At 36.6% G+C, this 20,732-nt stretch overlaps 1 protein-coding gene across 14 annotated transcripts in view; it reads right to left on the minus strand.

Moving 5' to 3' along the window:
* Window positions 1–20,732, minus strand: part of LOC127880170 (uncharacterized) — a 53,004-nt gene that overhangs the window by 21,990 nt on the left and 10,282 nt on the right. For 5 of the 14 annotated variants that reach the window (XM_052427419.1, XM_052427410.1, XM_052427411.1 and 2 more), the window contains exons 1-21: window positions 20,082–20,265; window positions 14,378–14,450; window positions 12,163–12,360; window positions 11,010–11,131; window positions 10,761–10,853; window positions 10,293–10,407; window positions 9,220–9,329; window positions 8,463–8,655; window positions 7,983–8,180; window positions 7,556–7,677; window positions 7,049–7,141; window positions 6,226–6,340; window positions 5,804–5,913; window positions 4,872–5,064; window positions 3,955–4,152; window positions 3,554–3,675; window positions 3,221–3,313; window positions 2,802–2,916; window positions 2,030–2,139; window positions 1,182–1,356; window positions 667–864 (exon numbers count right to left, since the gene is read on the minus strand). In XM_052427419.1, coding sequence (XP_052283379.1) covers window positions 667–864; window positions 1,182–1,356; window positions 2,030–2,139; window positions 2,802–2,916; window positions 3,221–3,313; window positions 3,554–3,675; window positions 3,955–4,152; window positions 4,872–5,064; window positions 5,804–5,913; window positions 6,226–6,340; window positions 7,049–7,141; window positions 7,556–7,677; window positions 7,983–8,180; window positions 8,463–8,655; window positions 9,220–9,329; window positions 10,293–10,407; window positions 10,761–10,853; window positions 11,010–11,131; window positions 12,163–12,360; window positions 14,378–14,408 — 2,704 coding nt within the window. In that variant the 5' untranslated portion in view covers window positions 14,409–14,450; window positions 20,082–20,265. Of the gene's footprint in view, window positions 1–666; window positions 865–1,181; window positions 1,357–2,029; window positions 2,140–2,801; window positions 2,917–3,220; window positions 3,314–3,553; window positions 3,676–3,954; window positions 4,153–4,871; window positions 5,065–5,803; window positions 5,914–6,225; window positions 6,341–7,048; window positions 7,142–7,555; window positions 7,678–7,982; window positions 8,181–8,462; window positions 8,656–9,219; window positions 9,330–10,292; window positions 10,408–10,760; window positions 10,854–11,009; window positions 11,132–12,162; window positions 12,361–14,377; window positions 14,451–20,081; window positions 20,266–20,732 lie in introns of those variants that run through there. The other 9 variants (XM_052427407.1, XM_052427418.1, XM_052427409.1 and 6 more) reach the window with 9 other exon arrangements.

Consider the following 20,732-nt stretch of genomic DNA (forward strand, 5'->3'; position numbering starts at 1 on the left):
ATCAAAAGGTAGAGGTCCAGGCAAAGTACCTACATGCCAGATATTTAAGAGATCGGTAAAGTATTGAAGGCGCTATGAGAAACTGCAACAAAAGTGTGACGGAAATTCTAATATTAGCCTCGGGGACCTTGACCCCAGTGACGTCAAACCTCATTAAAAGGTAGATGTCCATGCAAGGTACCTTCAAGCCAAATATGTAAGAGATCGATAAAATATTGAAGGCGCTATGAGAAACTGTAGCAAAAAGTGTAACGGAAAATCTATAATGAGCCTCGGTGACCTTGACCCCAATGACGTCAAACCTTATCAATAGGTAGAGGTCAATGCAAGGTACCTACATGCCAAATATGTAAGAGATCGGTAAAATATTGAAGGCGCTATGAGAAACTGTAACAAAAGTGTGATGAAAAAATCTATTTATAGACTCGGTGACCTTTACCCCAGTGACGTCAAACCTCATCAAAAGGAAGAGGACGATGCAAGGTACCTACATGTCAAATATGTAAGAGATCGATAAAATATTGAAGGCGCTATGAGACACTGTAACAAAAGTGTCTCGGAAGGAAGTACGGAATTACAAACTGGCAAATATGTGCTCCCGTATATATATATATGGGGAGCATAAAAAGAACATACACGACAAGATAAACAAGACCAGACACTTACATCCGGTCTTGGTGATCTGACACATGACGCTGTGTCCGTTGTTCGACAAATGTGCCTCATCTTCCGGTGTGTAGTCAACGCTCAGGGGATTGCTTGCCATAAGGCCAATGTCGCACACCGCCTCTGACGTCACGATGTCGATCGGCGACTGTCTGCTGCCTTCGGCAATCGGGAAATCCTCATTCCAAGTGGAGGGACCTGTGTTGTAGTCAGTGCATTTGAGCGAGTGGTAGTAAGAAATGTATACTATGATGTATCGTTTTTTTACGAATTGTAGCCAAAAAGTTACATCCCATTGACGAAATCAATATTTAGCAACGACGCACTTTAAGTGAAAATGTAATAATGTGCGTTACCAAATTATGTTTGATATTTATTGAAATAATTTGAACAAATACAGCGTTTTAACACAATTGAATATATAACCCTCGGACAAAATAATTCGAACTGTTTCACTTCAACTAAGCTATATCATTCATTGCATTTGTTTAGGAAAGAAATATTAGAAATCATACCATTTGTCTCTGTGTATCCCCAGTGAGCGGCTTTAGGCTTCTGTTCAGACACTTGTCGTTGTTCAGACAATTGAAAGGTTGCCCTGACTTTTCTTCCTTTAGTTGGCACGGGGGGTCGGTAATTGTCATGCATGTAATGACCGTCGGAACTCGTGAGACTGCGAAGAGCGTTTAACTGAAAGGCATAATGACGTGTAAACATTTTCAGGGAAAACTCGAAATTCGCATTTCGCTTCTTAAGTTTAGTACTTTTAAACCTATAAGTGCAGTGAAATGTTTATAAATATATGTCTTCAAATAATTACTCAGAATTTTATGTAAATATGCAAACTAAACCATAGATATCTATCATCATGGTAACACATGTATGCTTTAATTAACCACCGCTTAATTCCTGCTAGAAAATGTGACGGATCCCATAAAGCAATACACTTAATCGGAAATCGACTGAATCACAGTTGTAATATACTAAAAACAATCTCGATTGTCCTTATGGATTTCAATGTAATCGTATATTGAGACATCGGTTTATGACGACCTTTATCACGGTCTCCAGGGTCCCAATTTAATTACCACCAGCGCTTATCGATCAAACACACAATGCTCAAGAAATCTGCTAGTTCGATTAGTTCTTACATTCATTCCACAACACGTATGTTCAATTTATATCCCAACAACCAATACCACGCCTTTTGTAACATCCAACTTGGTTTATAAGTTCTAAAAGTGTTAATTTAATTTTAGTATTATTGATCATTAAACGTGAGGTGCACCGCGTACAAAAGCACTGTTAAAAACCGTACATATGTTCCGTTAGTTCATGCTTAAATTTTTAAATAGGTCCATACCTGATGATCAGAGAATTCCACGGGTTCTTTAAAGACTATCCATTGAACACTTTCAAACAGGGGCGGTGTGGTGAGGGAGCCCTCGTAGGTCCAGTAGGCGCTGATGTTGTCTGAAATAGCAAAATAGTAACCTGTTACAAACACGTCCTTTTATTACTGATAGACTAAGAACGAATAGTTTTCGCTCTTGAGTTTATAGGCTACTGATTTAATTAATTTTACCAATGCCGAGAGTTTTTATCTTTCGCACTTCCAGTATAAGGCAGTATCATAAGGAGTCAAACTCAAACAGGAGAGCGAAAAGAACAAAAACAGGAAAGGCGAGAAGTGAAAACATTAACAAATAAAGATATTTGGAAAAAATAATACGAAGAATGAAAAGAGACGTGGCTGATTAATTTAAGTTCACAAAACACTTACCTATTATTATATGTATTCTACAACACTATTAAAATTTAATATGTGATGAGGTAATAAACAAAATACTAGTGATCTATTGATTAAACAATAGCAACAACATATTACTAGGATGTCGAAAAATATAGATAGGGAAGGAGGTCTTGGAGCCGGACATGCTTCTTCTTCTTAGGGATAACAATACTCCACCATACTAGGGTAAACCTAACTGATAATTATATGCTTACCTGTCGTAAGGCTTGAAGGGTCAAGAAGATGAGAAAGAAGACCTTTCTGTCGCACTTGCTTACCTGGCAACAGGCTCTTAAGATCAAGGGATAGAGGGAGAGGAGACTTTTCTGTCGGACTTGATTACCTGGCAACAAGCTGGTGGGGTCAAGGGAGATGGGGAAAGTTGCCTTGCTGCCGGGCGTTCTCAAGCTGCTCACGTTGTCCGACACGGCGCAGAAGCCGCGGTGAGTAAGGCCGGGCTGAAACAAAGGAAAGAAAGGGTATGTGACTATCGGCGTGATTGGCTTTTGTAGGCTGCTATTGTTCAATTGTATTTCTGAATACTTTAATCAGCATGACCAACAACACAAATTTAATCATAAATTGTAATAATATGTATTCTTCATATAGATACTTTTTAATTTAACAACACAAATAAATAAAATGCATATTCCATATTTAATTGAAACAATAACTCTTAAGCCATCGCAAATCATAGTCAGTTTTATTTTCTGCACAAAATTCTTAGGCCACTACACTGATTGCTCGTGCGCATTGAGCTACCTTGATCATGACTCCGAGGACGGCCAGTCCGTCACTCTTTGTTACAGCCTCAGCGAAGGTGCCGTACTTCGTATTCCAGTGCACCAAGTGAAGCTGCAATGTAAAACGGAGATTCGAAGTAGTGTGTTTTGTCGCATATTTAAAAACTTTTTTCTCATATAAAATAGAATTCATACAATCCTGCTCTCGCTTAGCATCAGTAAAGAAAAGAAAATATCGTCATGTATGCTAAAGAAGGTCAATTGTTTTGAAATTATTTTTGAAAAGGTCACTAGATTTTGCGAACATTTGTCGACCTAGTTTCTTTTAAGGACAACCGGTAAACCGACGTACCTCGGATGCGAACATTTTCCCGTCAATCGTATGCTCCGATCCCCGGTGGTCGTCTGCTCCCCAGTGCAGGTGAAACTGCTCTAGGCGGAACTGCTGCTTGCCAAGAGGACCGCCCGTCAAATCTAGGGTTATAAAGAAGGAATGGTAGAAACACATAGAGGTTCATTAATTTAGCTATTTTATTGTTTGTCTTAAAAAAATACACGCGAGTCATTACAGCAAATGAAAATACTATTAACTGTACCAAACATATAAACTTCTGGTAAACAAATATGTAAGTTTCTAATGCAATAGTGACATTTTTAAATAGCAAATGCCATAGTCTCGCGAAGGGTCTTAACTGTACGACTCTCCTAAAATGTCATTATAGGAGGACAGATTATACAAGGAAACGCGCATACACCCGGTCTTGGTGATCTGACACATGACGCTGTGTCCGTTGTTCGACAATTGTGTCTCATCTTCCGGTGTGTAGTCGACACTCAGGGGAATGCTAGCCACTAGGCTAATGTCGCACACCGCCTCTGACGTCACGATATTGATCGGCGACTGTCGGCTGCCTCCGGCAATCGGGAAATCCTTGTTCCAAGTGGAGGGACCTGTCTCGAATTGAGTTCATTCATTAAAGAGTTTTTAATAAAAAAATAGATTGGGACACGTTTCTTATTTGTCCTTATTTTGCTGCCATAAAGTAACTTTTAAGAGTGGACTATTCAATACCGTAACACTTTATTTGAAAATTAAAAAAATAAACGTTAACAAGCAAATTCGTTGAATTGATATACCCCGCCAATATACTTCTGGACACAAAAGTTTTCTGGACTGATTGACAACGCCAACGTGCATCATCCTCTTATCCATATATATACTCATACCAAAATTCAATGAAATCCGCCTAAGCATTTCCAAGATATGGCTCCGGACACAAAAAACAATTTTTTTTTCAAGATACAAAGGGACATAACTCCGCTATTAACAGATGGTGTACAATGCCATTTGGCGTGCATCATCATCTTATCTATATATATACTCATACCAAGTTTCAATGAAATCCGCCAAAGCACTTCCACGATATGACTCCGGACACAAAAGTGCCGGACGGACGGAAGGACGGAAAGACGGAAGGACGGACAACGCCATATCCCTCCACCTTTGGCGAGGGATAACAAAAAAGCTCTGATAGTTATTGCAACGGTTTAACAAAACAGATAATGCGTTAAACACCATTAAATATATTACAAATGGAAACAATAATTCGATATGTTTCACTTTAAGTTAAATCAAGCATTGTTATTGTAAGAAATATTAGAAATCATACCATTTGTCTCTGTGTATCCCCAGTGTGCGGTTTTAGGCTTCTGTTCAGACACTTGATGTTTTTCAGGCAAGAGCTGTTGTTCAGGCAATTGAAAGGTTGACCTGACTTTTCTTCCTTTAGTTGGCACGGTTGGTCGGTAATTGTCCTGCATGTGATCACCGTCGGAACTAGTGAGACTGCGAAGAGTGTTTAACTGAAAGGCAAAACAAATGTGTAATGTGTTGGGGAAAAATCGATATTTGGAATTTTCTGTAATATAATTTTATTTTTTGATATCTTTAAACCATAGAGAGTAATGAAACGCAGGAAAAAAGCAAAATATATTAATGTGTCTTTAATTAATTATCAATCCATTTGCGGTATTTATCAACAAAACATAAAACATAATGGTAACGGGCTCTACTCTGAAAGGAATAATGTTTTTTTTTCAGTAGATACATGTATCTATATATTTACTTAGAGAGACAAAAGTATTCTTGGAAGATTGTATCATCATGGTAACACATGTGCTGTTTTTTAATCCTGCGCATAATTTCAGCAGGGATATATTTTGAAACTAAACGAATTTTCGAAAATCAACTGCACCACAGTTGTTATTTGCTGGAAAAAAACTCGATTGTCCGTAAGGATTTCAAGATACATGTATTTTTTTTATATAGAAATCGGTTTGCGCGTCAACCTGTATCACTTAATTAGAACTGCTGTTAGTTCAATTTGTAATGACCCTCAGTCAACAGCATGCCAGTTCACTTATTATCATCACCTCGAATAACACGTCTTTTGTATCAACAAACTAAAACTACGAGTTTTAACATTATTAATTATATTTTATTTTTATTGACCATTCAACGTGTGGTGCAGCACGTACAAAGACACTGTACATATACTGCGTTAGTTCATGTTTTATTAATCACTTTTTGATAGGGCCATACCTGCTGATTCGAGAATTCTACGGGTTCTTTGAAGACAATCCACTGAACACTTTCAAACAGGGGCGGTGTGGTGAGGGAGCCCTCGTAGGTCCAGTAGGCGCTGATGTTGTCTGCAATAGAGACGTAACGTAACGTGTGACAACCAAAGTCCTCTCTTTACTTACAGACGTATGGCGAATAGATCGAGCTTCTTAGTTTATGTGATACTGAGTTTATTTGTTTTATCAATGAGAGTTAATATGTGTACAACTATCATTATTCGAGTTATCAAAACGATGCAAACTCACATACGATAGTAAAAAAGAGAGAATAATAAGAATAAAGACAGAAGTGGGAAATGGAAGTATCAAAGAATGATAATAAGAAAAAGTGGTGGAGTCGAGGGATGTGGGGAACATTTCCTTCCTACAGGTCTTTCTTACCTGGCAACAAGCTGGTTGGGTCAAGGGAGATAGGGAAGGAGGCTTTGCTGCCGGGCTTTTTTAAGCTGCTCAAGTTTTCCGACACTGCGGAGAAGCCGCGGTGATTCAGACCGGGCTGAAATTACCAGAAGTAAGCGTCTATGAACATCGGCGTGCTTGTAACATACTAGTACTTTTCGTTTGGAGGTTGCTATAATTCAATTGAATCTAAGAGTAATTAAAAGAAAAATGACAACAGCAATAAATCAAACAAATAGTAGTACTACTATTAAATATAACAGTAAACATAAATAAGATTAATATTCCATTATTTCTATAACAATACTCTAAAGCAGCAATTAGTTTTGTTTTCTAAGCAAGATCATTGTGTACACACCGGTCTTACTGACCTGTGTACTAACGCGAAAGGAATTGTGGGTAGCACTTCTTTTGCGAGTGAAAAGTAAAAGCGAAATTAAGTCAGGTAGCTCTAATCGTGCTTCTGATAATCGCTATCAGTCTTAATAAAGATTCAAAATCACATTTAAACATAATTTAATAACATTTCTTTAAACAACATTCCCTTTAAAACACACAGTAAAAAAACGATTTTTTTTCATTATTAACATTTTCATTCCTACGCAGAACTACTTTGGCGGATGCATAATTCCCCAAACCAGGGGAATGTGATGCGTCTTAGTATAGAGGTGACAATAACGTAGTGACGTCACCATCTATGTATAGAATGAAGCAAGATTGAACGCATCTATTAACGTTGTCGAATTCTCGCAGTACTTTCTCGAGTAGGTTCCACTACACTGATTGCTCGTGCGCCTTGCTTTACCTTGATCATGACTCCGAGGACGGCCAGTCCGTCACTCTTGGTTACAGCTTCAGCGAAGGTGCCGTACTTCGTGTTCCAGTGCACCAAGTGAAGCTGAAATTGAAAAATGGGACTGATCTCTCATATAAAAGTACTAATTAATCTCTCATTTATAGAACTAAATAATATAATCCTGCTCTCGAAAAACATGATTGAACAGATGAGAAGATCGTAGTATCTGCTTAAGGTGATAAGTCAACTTAAGTACATACATATAAAACAGACACAAGGCTATTGGCTCAAAGTATCCTTTACGTAAAACGTGTAAATGACAAGATATGGTGCAGTTATGTTTCGTACTGATTGGATATGCATGGAATACTATATATTATATAGACAAAAACCCACAATATCAGTTTATTTTAGAAATATGTATGCAAGTTCATTGTATAACTAGATTTTCCACAAGCTCATTAAATTTGTTATATTAAGTTTCTTTAAAGAAGACATGCGAATACACCGACTTACCTCGGATGCGAACATCTTCCCGTCAATCGTATGCTCCGATCCCCGATTGTCGTCTGCTCCCCAGTGCAGATGGAACTGCTCCAGACGGAACTGCTGCTTGCCGAGAGGACCGCCCGTCAAATCTGGGGGTTATAGAAAATAGGAATGGTAAAAACACATAGAAGTACCGAAAGTATTACAATAATATAATGTGTTTGTACAATGCTACATTTTTTTTTAACAAATTGTATTATAAATGTTAGTATCTAATATATTAGGAAAAACTGCAATGCCCCACCAGTGTTGAGTTCAATGCAGGCCATATTGATACCTTCGAACATGACGTTCTTTTAAAAGCAAATTCATGAATCCTACAAAGGGTCTGGCATGCCCGACCCTCCTGGATCGTCATTATTGATGGATTACTTAAAAACGTTAATACGCTTACATCCGGCTTTTGTAATCTGACACATGACGCTGTGCCCGTTGTTCTGCAGTTGTGTCTCGTCTTCCGGTGTGTAGTCGACGCTGAGGGGATGGCTGGCCATAAGGCCAATGTCGCACACCGCCTCTGATGTCACGATGTCGATTGGGGACTGTCGACTGCCTTCGGCGATAGGGAAATCCTTGTTCCATGTGGAGGGACCTGTGATGTAGTTAGTTCGGTGGACATTTTGGTATTATCAATATCACAGCTATAAATGGGTACAAAATCTTTAGCCAGATAAAAAAAGCGTTTAATTTGAAAATTAAATAATTTGCGTTAAAAAATACATTTGGAAAATTGTTTAAATGCTTTAAAAGAATACTGCATTTTACACAAATTAATAAATACTAAATATTTATAAAACTCGAAGTGTTTCACTTAATTACACAGGTTTCTCACATGCATTTTATCTATTTAAGAATTTATAGTTTTAAATCCTACCGTTGTTCCCTGTGTAACCCCAGTGGGCGGGTTTAGGCTTCCGTTCAGACACTTGCCGTTGTTCAGACAATACTCGTTGTTCAGACAATCGAAAAGTGGACCTGACTTTTCTCCCTTTAGTTGGCACGGGTGGTCGATAGTTGTCCTGCATGTCATGGCCGTCGGAACTAGTGAGTCTGCGTAGAGCGTTCAGCTGCAAAGTAAAACAGCGTGGGAACATTCTAGGGAAAATACACAATCTTTAAAAAAATAAACGCTTTCACACTATTCTTTAAATTAAGTTATACTCAGAAGAAAGCTAGGTATATACATGTTTATTTATTGTTAATATTTTAATCATGTTTAAGTAAACAGGATTTTATTTCAAGAGAAAAATAATTGAGATCAGTTTATCATTATAAAAATACAAAATGTAGAAGAAAAAACAAGCCGTAGATTACCAATATACGGTCGCGGTTGTGTTGATTCAGCGCTTTATAAATGACCATTTTTACGATCATTGTACACCGATTAAGGTGCAGCGGTTTGATGACAAAGTTAGGAATACTCAATGAAGAACCACACACACTTTAAATATGACAAGATTAATTGAAACGATTAATAAAACTTCATTACTTTTTTTTCAAACCATTCACATTTTTTGTATCAGTTGTTAGCATATAATGTGATGTGCAGCACATGAAAAACTGCGGTTCAAGCCACCGTACATATATTGCGTTCGTTCATGAGGTATGTTTTATTTTTTTAAGGTCCATACCTGTTGATCAGAGAATTCCACGGGTTCCTTGAAGACAATCCATTGAACACTTTCAAACAGGGGCGGGGTGGTGAGGGAGCCCTCGTACGTCCAGTAGGCGCTGATGTTGTCTGCAATAGTTTATTTCCTATCGAGTTTTACCAATGCCAAGTGTGTTTCGTTCTGCCAGTACTAGGCGTTGGGATAATAGGTAAACAAGGGGCAAAATTATCGCAAAACCAGGTTTCAATTTGAAAAAAAAATCTGATAAAGGGAGACAATTGAAAATGTGCATTGTTACCCCCCCTTGTGAAAGATTCGATATATTTTTACCCGTGGCGACCTTGATTTCAATTTGAAAAAAAAGTCTGATATAGGGAGACATAGTCAAAATGTGCATTGTTACTGATTGTTCAAAGTTTCCCCACTTGTTTCAAAATCAATCTATTTTTAGTTGTGGCGACCTTGACCTTGACATAATTCTTTCGCGCGACAAACCGTCCAATGATGGTGATCAAATGTGCCAAATGATTTTAAAATCTCACAATGAATGACATAGTTATGGCCCGGACAAGCTCATTTATGGCCATGTTTGACCTTTAAACTCAAAGTGTGACCTTGACGTTGGAGATATCGACGTCATTCTTTCGCGCGACACACCGTCTAATGATGGTAAAAAAATGTGCCAAATGATTTTAATATCTCACAATGAACGACCAAGTTATGGCCCGGACAAGCTTGTTCCGCCCGCCCGCCAGCCCATCAGCCTGCCCGCCGACATTCGCCAATCTAATAACCAGTTTTTTCCTTCGGAAAACCTGGTTAAAAACGAATATGATATTGGACAAATAATAAAACTGATAAACAAAAAGAAAAACATTACCATTATTAAGAAGAGAATAAATTCAACAATAATAAGAATGAGAATAATCATAATACTACGGGAGATGAAGAAGACGATGATGTAGATGAAGAAAAATAATAAGAGTTGCCGAGTATAATGTTAGGAATATGTCCATGGAAATGGGAAAGATAAGAGTGAACGCATAAACATTTTAACTAGGAGGCGCCTAGAACTGACGTCATCTGGTCACCTGGCAACAGGCTGGTGGGGTCGAATGAAATGGGGAAGCTGGCCTTGCTACCGGATGTGCTCAACTCGTTCAAGTTGTCCGATACTGCTGAAAAGCCGCGGTGCTTATGGCCGGGCTGAAATACCGAAGTGATAGCATCTGTGAATATTGCCGTTTGGTTGGATGTCACTAAAGTTAAATAGTCCGAAGTTAGAATTTCAAGAAAACTTTCCGCAAACACGAGTTGACCATAAACTTAAATGATAATTGCAATGAAATATAAAACCAGAATTGATCAGACTAGCATCAAAGTACCAACGTATAACAACATAATTTCATTTCCTGATCAACATGAAAAGCTACTATCTTTAAAAAATACTGCGAGAGTAAGTTTCATTTTGTTTAAGATACACATGCACAAATATTAAGGATGAAAAACAAGCTGTAATCACAGGTTACTACACCCTATGATCGTGCGCCTTGAGCTACCTTTATCATGACTCCGAGGACGGCCAGTCCGTCACTCTTGGTTACAGCCTCGGCGAAGGTGCCGTACTTCGTGTTCCAGTGCACCAAGTGAAGCTACAATTAATAACGGGGAATCAATATAGAGTGTTTTGTCGCATATTGTAACAATATTCTCAATATCGGGTTAAATTTGAAGTATTTTTACACCTATAGTCAGGTTATTTTCCAAACAGTTATAAACCTAGCCATCGGATGCTTCTGAAGACGTACCTCGGCTGCGAACATCTTCCCGTCAATCGTATGCTCCGATCCCCGGTTGTCGTCTGCTCCCCAGTGCAGGTGGAACTGCTCTAAGCGGAAGTGCTGGTTGCCCAGGGGACCGCCTTTCAAATCTGGGGTAAAAAGGTAGGGCTTTATGAACATCAAGAAGATAACAAAGGTCAATGTTGAAACAAACGTGCGTGTGATGGGAGAATCTAAATACAAAAGTAAAGGAACATGCATCAAAGCCCAATAAACAACGCAATTGTTATAAACACTGTTTTTAAGAATCCGGTGTAGAGTTTTGAAAAATGACATTCCTCTGGCGTTCTGTGGGTTCGCAATTACAAGACGCTATCTTACACAGGGACTTACATGTACGACATTCATATAATGTTATAGAGGACGGACAGGTTAAACCTTTTCCGCATAGAAGCATAGTGAAAATGGCTATATGCAACCAGCATAAAAACCAGAACAGTATTCGCGTACATAGCAGGCTATTCTGGTTTTGTGTCGTTTTCTACTCGTCAGTACCATATAGTTGGAAATTAAAGGGACCTTTTTCACAGAATTTGACACGTTTTGAAGTTTGTCATTAAATGCTTGAAAGGATTAAATTGATAAATGTAAACATCAAACCGAAAAAGTAAGTATAAACCAAAATAAAAAAAAGTAATTCACACATGGGCTCAAACCACTAACCCTTGGGAGAAAAAATTTAGCGCTCAAAGCACTCGGCCATCATTGCTCCCGAACGATTGGATGTATTGTATTCCTAATACACCGGTAAGCAATCCTCGTATTGTCACAAAATATTAGGATAACAACAGGACTCTCCAAATAATGCACTCGTTTATAGCATTATAATTTTCAGGTTTTTTATGTCTCAAAAGATGCCTAAATGGATTTTTTTAGAGCATGGTTAATGTTCATTATAACTGTTTCCTAGCAAAAAAAACAACAAAAACATAATAATTTGCAAATCTAAAACTTTTTTTCAATTTTGTCAATATATCAAAACGTGAAAATGTCCCTTTAAGGCTTGAACACTTGGAAAAAAAAGAGTAAATAAGAGCTAAAACTTAGTTTGATTTTTAAGGGACTACAAACGCGTCAAAATGTGTATGCGGTAAAGGGTTAATCATGGCGACACGCTTACATCCAATCTTGGTGATCTGACACATGACGCTGTGTCCGTTGTTTTGCAGTTGGACGTCGTCTTCCGGTATATAGTCAACGTAGAGGCGCTTGCTGGACAGCAGATCAGTGTCGTACACCGCCTCTGACGTCACGATGTCGATCGGCGACTGTCGGCTGCCATCGGCAATCGGGAAATCCTTGTTCCAAGTAGAGGGACCTGAATTATAAAGATTTAAGATAATAGGAGCGTAAGGTATCTGACATAAATGTTGGGCATCTTTTTGTGCGTAAATTTGGTTGCCAGAGAAAAAAATACATTTCTTTTGAATGGATAATATGAAGCAATTGAGTGCTTTCTGAAAATTAAATCATATACTTCGTACTGCAAAATGAATCCATCTCCTGATCGCAAAAGCGACTAAACCTCATCCCGGGAATTTGACAAAATATTTATCTATCGCCCGATAGGCGATGCAAAAAAATAAGAATTTTTTATTTCGAATATAAGCGGACGAATAAGCAATTTACACATTTCAGACTTAAATGTTTAACAATAACACCGCTTTAAGTTACGTGCGAACGGTGCGATACATATTTTGTATATGTATTCATCTCCCCTAGATTTTAGAGAAAGTGTTGAATCCGGATCGAGGCTTTAAAATATCTTAACAAATAACTTTCTGATAAAATGAACTTGTATTGCTACGAGGCGTATCATACAGTTAGTTAAATAGCTGATTTTTGTTAATGATAGCATCGAAAGCACGACACGACCGTAAGATAATGTCTATCATTTACATATATTATTTAGATCGATACCCGTAAGTACCAGCTTTATTAATATATTTATATACCGGCTGCAGAGAAAAAAACTTGTGTTTTGGTTAAAACAGAAAATATGTACAAACTGTAATCTCCAAAAGGCCACGGTTGCCATTAAGTTTAACATATGCATCTGTGTTATTAAAATGTGTGAAATATGAACTGGAAGTATGCAATATTATGTGTAGAGAGTACTTTTAATAAAGTTATGCGCTTTTCGTTTCTGCTTTTCTCGCATGTACCAAAATACATCTGACCATTATCTTACAATAATAGTTTAGTATTAGATACTGGAAAATGATTCATTAAAGCCACACACCTTATTTGGCATAGTAAATTGAAGTATAAATAAGGAACATATTTTATCTATGCCAATTAGAATATATCTGGTGGTTACAAGGTAGAAATCCGTCTTTTTGCGCTTTAAAACTTAAAAATAATCGAGTTTGTAGAAATGAACGTATACGTCAAGAAATACTACTTTCGGTTTTAAAAGCGGTACCATTTGAAAAATAATAAAGTACTTGCTATCTAGGTTATATATTTAATTTTATCTATGCCAATTAGAATATATCTGGTGGTTACAAGGTAGAAATCCGTCTTTTTGTGCTTTAAAACTAAAAAATAATCGCGGTTGTCGAAATGAATAGACGTATACGTCTAGAAATTCTCCTTTCGGAAAAGCGGTACCGTTTGAAAACTAATAAATTACTTGCTAACTAGGCTATATATGAAATGACAATTTTGCACACTTTCAAATTGCATCTATATGTATTGATTAAAATGTATTTCATTTCAAAGTCAGAGGCAAGGTGTGTGGCTTTAACTTTGAACATGAAAAATGTCAAAATTGCTTTTTTAATATAACTTGCATTGAAAAAGAATGAATATGATTATTTTTATAATGTGTTGCTTTGCTTTGTTTATTGCTGCTTTGTTATCAAGTCAGCGTAACAACCAAAATTGTAAACCTTTAAAAAAAGATAAAACATACCGCAAAGAACGCTCAGAGTGAATTTACTCCTGTAACGGAGAATATCAATAATGAGATGTGAACACTACTACTTTGTTTACAACTTAAACCGCTAGTTGCTATACATATACTGTCTGTATATTTGTAAAATGTTAATGTTACTGCTAAACAATGTTTGCGATGAAATTTTCTCTTTTGATATGCAATAGTGACTGTTTCATAACCCCTTGGCTTTGAAAACGAACACGTTAGTTTTGTAGACTGTATCAGTTTTAAGAAAACACTTTCTGAAAATCATCGCAACGATTTCAAAATAAAGTAAAGCGTTTTTATATTGTTAAAGATTTTGAAAAAGTATGCAAGAACATTGAAATGTTTCTGTGACACAGACTTCTTTTATGTATTGTGTTCGTAAAATATATACATTTAAGAAACATACCATTTTTCTCCGTGTATCCCCAGTGAGGCATCGTTCACAGGTGCGTTCGAACGCTGTCTTTCAGTAGCAACGTCTGGAACGTAAAAAAAACAACAATCACTTTATTTATATCGAGAGAAAGCTCCGTTTTGAAATGCGCATTGTACATTGACCGCCATATACACTTTAGATCAAACAATTGGATGTTGTATCTGTTTTATGTAGGTAAGATGTATGTAACCTATATGTTTTCTATTATTTATTTCAGAGAACTCACTTAATCGAAATCCATCTTATTTAAGAAAGCCACCGATGCATAGCATTAAAGGGGAGCCATAGAAAGTTTATATAGCGACGAAAAACCTAATAAGGCGTGATACATGCCTATCCACATGATACATGTCGCAATACAAATAACAGGCCCGTACCCAGGCACTGGGCCCAGGGGCCCGCCCCCCCCCCCCCCCAGCTGGCTGTCAAGTTATGATTTTTTAGTTATGGGCCTACTGCTAATTTTCTCACATGAAAGGGCCCACAGAACACTTCCCTGCAATACAAATGTGCAGATGTGTTTAATTGCCCCTGATACACAAGGGGATTAGCGCTAATTTACTCGCCAGTGGAGATAAGCCCCTAGGCAATGTTTTCTTATCACCTTGTAAACACATCCCCGATCTGTCAATTACCCATTGTGCTCAATGCTTCATCTTTTGATGGTGGGTGTAACACGTCTTTTGATTGGACAAGGAAAGAGAAACAGCGAATGGATGGAACTGATACAGAAGGTTGTAGGTCTGAACGATAATAGTGTTTTCTTTTTTGAATTCAAACCTCCTCTAGAGTCATAGCTTATTAAACATTTCTGTGAAAACTGTCTTGTAGATGTTAAACATTTTATTATGAATTTACTTTGAAATTTTATATAGAGGAGGTTTGATTTCAAAGAGAAAATACTAGTAGGTTATATGTCAGGTACTGACATATAACCAAAGTAGTATTTTCTCTTTGAAATCAAACCTCCTTTACAGTCATACTTTATGTATCATTTCATAATAAAGGTTTTTTAGTTTCAAGGGTTGCTTTTACTTCTTTATGAAGTGTAATACATTTCTGATATCTAAAGCTTTAAACATGTGTGTGAATTTCACACCAAGGGGTCGTTGATAAAGCATGTCACGCTTTTTTGCCATTTTACCCCGGCATGTCACAAACTGTAACAAAATCTTGGACCCCCTTCCCTAAAGTACGTCACAAACTCACACTTTCGAACATTTTTTTTTAATTAATACTTTATTTAAATTTAATCTAAAACTCAATTCACTATTTAACCGTATTAAAATTTCACTTACCGGTAAAAGAGCTTTTACATTACAGGCTTTTATAACCGTAGGATTGTTACGATGAGAAGTATGAATATTTATCAACGTGTTAACCTCTAATAAAAACGAAATTATAATTTAGATTTTCTTTCAAACCTTTACTAACTAAAAATGGAACAGTCCAATTATTTCGTCATTGAAATATGTGGAGGTTGTGCCTATTGAATAAGCCGGCCCAGCCAAGTTGCCTATTGAACATTCGAACAAAAGAATCAGGTCAAATACTAAATTTATGATAAGCTGACAGAAAGACAAATGAAACAAATGCAAATGAAGTTATTTGACTGTTGAAATGCGAATACAGTCAGTATGATAAACGAATCACACCTACTGATAAATCACACGTTGTTTTTGTCATCTATGGTAGGTGGTTTACATAGACTACTGAAGCTACATTCGCTAGAGGATGCAAAGAGCAAATTTTAGTCGTAATATATATGCCGAATCATGAATTTGGTAAGAAGAATGGAATAAACTAGAGCTATTTCAATAAGAGCCATATTTAAATGCAAAGTAAATGGAAAAATTCACGAGGCTGTATAGTTAAGAGAGTGCCAACATAAATTGATTTCGACAATCTTTCATTGAAAAAGAATATTAGTGACGATTAAAACAAAAGCCTTTTTTTTCAAACCCTTGTATTTGTTAGACAGTTTTTTAAATATGAAAGAAAGTAAAACTAACATCTAAGGTGAGAAAAACACTTTGTGTTAACAATTTAACACATTTTTACCTACTGCATTGTTGATTAATGAAATAAGCGTAACAGGCCACGATAACTTTTCTTATCATATCATTCCTCGCGAGCTTATGTCACTCAAAATAGACAACCGATTAAGCCAATTTTACAAATCGATTGTATCGTCAGTTTTTATGATACAACCAATCTGCCTTAGACAAATTTATATCAGTCATTAACAAAAGGAATTCAATGCAGCCAAAATCGCTCATACAAACTGAAACCATTTTATTTTAAAAATAAACGTTAGGCAAATCAATGTAACAAATTGCTTTTAAAAAGTGTAAATTGCTGTGTGTTTGCCAGTTTTAATTATTATAGGCCGGTTTCAATTAAGTATGCCGATTTGACTTGTGGCCGACTTGACTTGTCTCAAATTATTTTAGTTCACGATCCTAATGTTGCGACTGGAGCCTATCCCGTGTGTATTTAGAAGTTTAGTAGGTCCTTTCCGAGCAAGAAGCCACCTGATGTGTTGATCCGGAGTGTGCACCAGCACTCCTACCTAATTAACGCACTCGACTCACAAATTCGGGACCAATTTTGATTTATAGTTGCAATTTGCCAGCTATTTCATTGTTACTGAAAGATTTTTCCATTTTGGTGTGGTCTTGTGTTGTGAAAGGACGCCGGAGTACCCGAGGAAATCCCACCTGTCCGGTATGGTGACCACCGAGGAGGTTGGTACCTGACGAGGAGCCTATTCCATTGGGAGCAACAGTTTTTATACGCATTTATATGTAGGAAGTTTTTTTTCTATTTCTAATGTTGTTTTTTTCTCATTTGTATTAATATAACAATTTTAATTATTTTTCGAATATTGTAAAATGTCGCTCAAGTATCGCAAAATCAATAGCCCGTTTAGTGAAAATGAATGAATTAATCAAAATGATGGAAAACTCAACCTGGTCTACTATAAAATGAGGGATGTACAATAATTGGTTCCGGTCGAGTTAGTGAAAACAAATATCTTCTTCGCGTCTAAAAAGTTGACATGAAGCTGAGCAATAGCGGAATGTTTCGCATGCGTTCGCTGTATTTTCAATAGCGGAATGTTTCGCATGCGTTCGCTGTATTTTCAATAGCGGAATGTTTCGCATGCGTTCGCTGTATTTTCAATAGCGGAATGTTTCGCATGCGTTCGCTGTATTTTAATAGCGGAATGTTTCGCATGCGTTCGCTGTATTTTCAATAGCGGAATGTTTCGCATGCGTTCGCTGTATTTTCAATAGCGGAATGTTTCGCATGCGTTCGCTGTATTTTCAATAGCGGAATGTTTCGCATGCGTTCGCTGTTTTTTCAATAGCGGAATGTTTCGCATGCGTTCGCTGTATTTTCAATAGCGGAATGTTTCGCATGCGTTCGCTGTATTTTCAATAGCGGAATGTTTCGCATGCGTTCGCTGTATTTTCAATAGCGGAATGTTTCGCATGCGTTCGCTGTATTTTCAATAGCGGAATGTTTCGCATGCGTTCGCTGTATTTTCAATAGCGGAATGTTTCGCATGCGTTCGCTGTATTTTCAATAGCGGAATGTTTCGCATGCGTTCGCTGTATTTTCAATAGCGGAATGTTTCGCATGCGTTCGCTGTATTTTCAATAGCGGAATGTTTCGCATGCGTTCGCTGTATTTTCAATAGCGGAATGTTTCGCATGCGTTCGCTGTATTTTCAATAGCGGAATGTTTCGCATGCGTTCGCTGTATTGACGTCACTAGAGTATCAACGTTATACAATAATCATGTAGAATAAAAAGGAATCCATCTCAAAGATTTGCCCATCTGGGGGTTATGCTACAGAGACACATATGGCTTTGCTAGTATTGTTTTCATCTAGTAAGTATGTATTTTGCTTAACAAAATATAACATTTTACCGACTATTGTTTATTTCATTGTTAACACACAGTGTTGGTCATTTTTTTTTAATTTCAAAATAATAATATATTAATCATTGTAGACTTTTAAAGTTTTTTTTACTGAAGTCAAAATAATAATGTAATAAATGGGTTGTTTATGACACCGGGCTCAGACAGTTGATTGACATGTTACGTTCAGGCGTGTATGTAGCAACAGTTCCAACTGTCAATGTATGTTTGCTAAAACTTTAGAAGCTAAGTATTCTTCAACGATTGTGATAGGTGAAACATAAATGTGATTTCACTTTGATTTGAAATTAAAGGCAATCTTTTTATTGCAAAAAGTACACGCTAAATTCAAATGTTTATTTTTTTATTTTTAAAGAAAATGATAACAAAAAGATCCCGTAATGTGTACATAAAACTAATAGAAATGTTTTTCATGTTTTCAATGACGATCATTTCTTCAGAACAGAAAACACATAAACCGGAAAATAAAGCGTGTATATTACCGCACCGGTTATTGTCATGTAAATTGATGCATTTGAAGCCTTCTTTGTCAATCAGGGATTATCCGGAGATAACCGGGTTTAAAATATGTTAAAGTATGCAAGCTTGGATTTAAGTTGTAAAATATAATACGGAAACTAGTTTCAGCTAGACCTAACAGCTTTTTGATATGCCTATGAAATCTTTTTTTTTTCAATACTACTTTCTGATAAAATGCTACTTATATTTGAGTATTTGAATGACATTTCTATAAGCATTATGTCAACAAAAACAACTGTAAATGAAATGTAAATATCATTCAAAATATTTCAACATTAAAAAAAAATCACTTATTTTGTAAAAACACTTATATTACTCTACTATTAATTGTTTTGATATATTATTATTTCTATTGCGTTATTCGTGCCTTTTCAGTCCCACGATCTTTTATTCTATTAACGTCTTAATTATACGATGCAATTAACTGTTCTAAATAGTAAACCGACGAATGGGTTCTGCTTTTCAAAACATGTTAAAAAGTGCTGACTGTGCGCTATAAGCACTTCAATGCGGAACCTGGTTTACAAACTATAGCATGACAGGAAGGAAGTAAATGTACGCGGTCATATGAGTTCGAGTTTAACGGAAGTGAGATTTATAAAATCGTTTTTCAATAGTATGTATCTACTTATGTTATATGAACCTTAATATATGCCGAAGGCTTTACAATTCTGAGTATTGATAATTATAACACGTTAATATACATACATTTACCTAATTAACATTCTAACATGTATTATGTATTAAATAATCGGACAATATACTTTTGATAATCGGAAAGTTAACAGCTTTATACCAACATCATCAGGAAAAGATCTAAGTTAAAACAGGGTGCTGCGACCAGCTCTCTCACCCTCCCCCATCTGTCCCTCTAGATAAGCCAAAACATAAAAGAATCGGGTATATGCATGCAAATAATAATTGGCAAATAAATAGACTAAGACTTTAATTACAGTTTTTTTACGAAGCAACTCTCTGTAGTTAATAAACCACTTGATAATTTAATTAGACTGGTCGGGCTTTTTGAGCAGCATGCTGTACTTGTTGTGACCCTAGATCTTTCCCTACAATATTTTTTATATCACCATATACTACTTCTAGTAAAACAAAACATAATTTTTATGATTTTGTACGCTATATGTTTTCTTAACTGCATCATAAAGATCTTTTATAGCAACTTAAAAATCATGAAACAGTAACTCACCGGTAAATGAGCCTGTCAAATCCGACGAACGTATTTATCCTCTAATGATCGCGACCAAAGTGCGACAATGTCAACTAGATAGTATTTTAAATGCTTACACTTGTCGTGCTGTATTTAAACCTACATAACAGTCTGACGGCCGTGTACCTGTCAAAAAACAGGTGTATTGTCGACAAGGTCCGGACTAACTTATTCTGTCCGGACAGGCCCAGTTTAAAAAATACCAGAAATGTCCAGTTATCTTAACCCGAAAAGCAAAAAATTGCCCGAAGCGTGCGTTTGATTACAAAATGTAAAGTCTATAAACAGATGCGAAACACGGCTTACCAATGATATGTATTTTCAATATACCACTGAAGTGCACGAGTAATTGAGTTGAAACGAATTGCTAGCAAATGAGGCGTATAAGTCTGTATATGCATATAAATATTTATTAGTTTGCTTAACTTGTGGAAGGAAATAACCAAATACTTGGTAAACAGTTTAAACGACTACTAAGTAAAGAAAGATTATAACAAGAGCTGCGTTTGTTCAACACAATGCTCCCTTCTGGACTTTGAGGCTGCACAGCAGCTACATCCTAATGAAGACATAATGACGAAGTTACGGTCCATTGATATCTTACAAAGTTGCGCGGATTGGACAATATCT

This window comes from Dreissena polymorpha, chromosome 4 (assembly GCF_020536995.1).
Source record: "Dreissena polymorpha isolate Duluth1 chromosome 4, UMN_Dpol_1.0, whole genome shotgun sequence".
In the NCBI taxonomy this organism is placed as follows: domain Eukaryota; kingdom Metazoa; phylum Mollusca; class Bivalvia; order Myida; family Dreissenidae; genus Dreissena; species Dreissena polymorpha.